Below are 3,422 nucleotides of genomic sequence, written 5' to 3'. Positions count from 1 at the left end.
CGAGCTGCATTAAAACTCGGAATTATATTTTACATTGTATTATTTTTAATGATTAAAATGTACTGTTTTTTATCGGTTTTTTAATACTTTAATAATTGTTTTCTTACGGAGTGGTAACTTTAAAATAAGTATATAAAATATTTTTCCGAACATTTCTTGAAAAAATATTTTTTAACTCTTTAAATATAATTTTTTTATTTGATTTGATTTGGATATAATCATTGATATTGATAGACATTAATATATATATTGATATGGATATAAAATATCAATCTAAATATAAAAATCATTGAGCAAACCTTGGTTTTGTAGTAGTATAATAACGATCATTTGCAAATATATCACTCATCAGTGTATTGTTAAAACTAATTAAACAGTACTGTTTTCTTAAAAAGAAAGTATTAAACAATTTTTTTCACTGGACTATCAAGTCATTTCACTTTATAATAAATAATATAATTATAATCCAACAAAAAAAATCAAATTTCATTTTGAGAAAATAGTACTGCACATTGAAAATACTATAGTTCACAGTATACACTGATTTTCATATATAATAATGTTTTTTATAACCAGTTCACACTTATTTATGAAGTTTATAACAATACCACTCACGTGTACAACGTGTATTTACACTATTTTTGGCTTCATTTCATAGGAGCGCAACACAATTTGCCTTGTATTCAGCGTTCGCTTTTGCGCATTATCTACCAGTCAGCACTCGTTTAGGCGAGGGTTTCCAACATTTACAAGATCCATTTACCAAAAACCAGTCATAATACAGTCTGACAACAAAGCAACCAATGTGATCAACGCCATCACAATGTTGCTGAGCTTTAACTTTTTTATCTTTATAAACTGGACGTGCTCTGTAAGTTGGGTCGTCGTCTACTTCTCCCACCCGGCGTTTCAAATACTGTTGGAAGTTGTAGAAGTCTTCTACAGGTGGGGGTGGAGGAGGCGCCGTGGAAGCGGCTGGGATGAAGGAATCTGGGTAATAAGTTTCTGCGACCAGTAAGCTCACCCATCGAGGAGATTCGTGGCATATGCCCTCCATGAAGTCGCAACGGTTTCGCCTGCGAAGATGAAACGAATGAAAAATAAAGAAACAAGCAAAAAATATACAAAATGTCCTCAAAAATATCAAAAAACTATTTTCATACTTTTTATTCAACATTTTGATTTTATTCATGGTGAAAGTTTAAGTAATGGTATTCTCCTTTTATTTCTAGTTGTAAAAGAACTTTAACAAACCTATACATAATCGATGACTTTCGTCGGCGGCATGAGGTTGTATAAGTCTACATCGAAACTTTGCGAAAGCTTGAGATATGAATTAAAGTTTTTCATAGTAGTAATGGAAGCTGCTTGTACCAGTTCAATATTTTAAATGATTACATGCCGGCGTCCTGGCATAGGGGTAGCGCGTCTTCCCCGTGATCTGGGCGTCCCGGGTTCGAGTCCCGGTTTGGGCATGGTTGTTGTTCTATCTGTGAGATGTGTGAATGTGCTCTCCTGTAAAAAGGGGTTGTGCGAGCGAATGAATGATGCGTGAGTGGCAAAGTCGTACTCTTGGCCCTAGTTGGCGCTGCTATAAAAAATAAGAGACGTTCCCCCTCAGGCTTAAATCGCTGTCTTCGTAACAGCGGGCTTGTCAGTGGCAAGTGCCATAAGAAACAAACAAACAAAACAAATGATTACATAGTGGTTCTCATAAAACTTCTTAATAACGTGATATTGATACTTATTTTTCAATAATATTTTTCTTTTTATATAAATAAAACATTTATCAATAACAGTGTATCATGGTTGACAGTAAAAAAAACAAAAAAAAAAAACAACAACACACAAATTAATAATTAAATTCAGACACATTTGCATATGTCAATAAAAATTCTATGCCAAGACAGAGAAATATGCCAAGAGAGAGAGACAAGACCATTTTGAATTTTTATGACGTTTTTTGAGAGTGTAGGAGGTAAGTATACTATATGATGTAATCAAACATGGACTAAACAAACAAATTTAACTTTTTCTTCCAACACATCGAATTTGCTACGAATTACCAAAGAACTTTGATGCCAAGTATTTCTGTACATAAATATGTCGAGGGGTTTTATTTCACAACACTATCCCTTTTTGGATTAATGCAATTAAATTTAATCATCAATATTTAGGTCACTCATGTTCACAACAGAAAAGACCAACTGATACTCAAACAACTACAAAAAGGTGAAACTCATTCCAAGGGAGAAAAATTTCTGAAATGACATAAAAACAGTTGTGTAACACCCTCTAAAAATGCCAGTACGCCAACCAAGCGCCAATCTCCTCGCCAATCAAAAGTACGGTAATACGATGCTAACTGCAAGGTTGTGAGCATGTAAACCTACAAAATGCAAGAATTAATTATATTAAGCTGTAAATTTAAGTATTGGCTAAATGTAGAATTATTTTTGTGTAATTGTAAGTGTAATGTGTTGTATAATTTGTTGTTTATTAAATTCTTTCAAATTGTTAAAGTCCATTCCCATGCATTTCTCTTAGAATTGTATGTATAAATTTGCATTTGATCAGCTAGCTTCTAGTTGGACGACAACAGTAAAATTGCCTTCCGCTATAATGGTTGTCAACGGTTGCATATAGTCACTTTTAGCGATATATTGACCGAGCGTTTATTTATCCGTTCAGTATGTAAGCTCCAATTTACTTTAGAGTGCTACTGTAGAATGGCCAATTCTCAACCGTGAAAAAATCTGCAATGTGTGTAACCAGCCTCCAAATATGCACAGTTGAAATTAAATCATCCTACATGATATCTTACACAATCATTACAAGACTACCTAGAAGCATCCATCACTTAGCACGCAAATGAAATTTTATTTTTTCAGTTAATTTTCACTATTATTATTTATGGATAGTTTTCACTGTCTATAATATAGTTAAATAAAAATGTAAATTGTTAACTTTCAATAGTATAATAGAAAAAGTGATCCAAGATGTAACTTCACTCCCTTTATGAATTGATATTCCTCCTCAAAATCAACAAAATGCAGAAGGCTTCCTCTATACATTGGAAATGCTTTGAACTTTTGAAACTCCTTAAAATCTCATTAATCTATTTTTTTTTACAATTAATAAGAAAGGATTCCATGTTAATAACTTTTTCTCTTAGCATTTTTTTACCTTCTCTTAACTATATTTATTTTTGGATTTTGATAAATATGATGTTTATTAATGCTGAACAAAAAATATTTTCCAATTAAAACACAACAAATGCATCAAGATAAGTTGATTTCGATATATTTCAAAAGTTGTTGCAATACTATGCAATACAGTGTAGTGCAATACAAAGTCAAATAATAGGCATATTTAATTTATGCCTTTTTGAAGATGCGAATAGATTCCATTATGGAAAAAGT

At 32.0% G+C, this 3,422-nt stretch overlaps 1 protein-coding gene across 1 annotated transcript in view; it reads right to left on the bottom strand.

The window, feature by feature from the left end:
• Positions 1-570: 570 nt before the first annotated feature.
• Positions 571-3,422, bottom strand: part of LOC129981412 (uncharacterized) — a 43,231-nt gene continuing 40,379 nt past the window's right edge. The window contains exon 6 of the mRNA XM_056092246.1: positions 571-1,076. Within this exon, the coding sequence (XP_055948221.1) occupies positions 704-1,076 (373 nt within the window). The 3' untranslated portion in view covers positions 571-703. The remainder of the gene's footprint in view (positions 1,077-3,422) is intronic.

This window comes from Argiope bruennichi, chromosome 8, assembly GCF_947563725.1.
Source record: "Argiope bruennichi chromosome 8, qqArgBrue1.1, whole genome shotgun sequence".
Classification (NCBI taxonomy): domain Eukaryota; kingdom Metazoa; phylum Arthropoda; class Arachnida; order Araneae; family Araneidae; genus Argiope; species Argiope bruennichi.
This window is presented reverse-complemented; position numbering and strand designations above follow the sequence as displayed.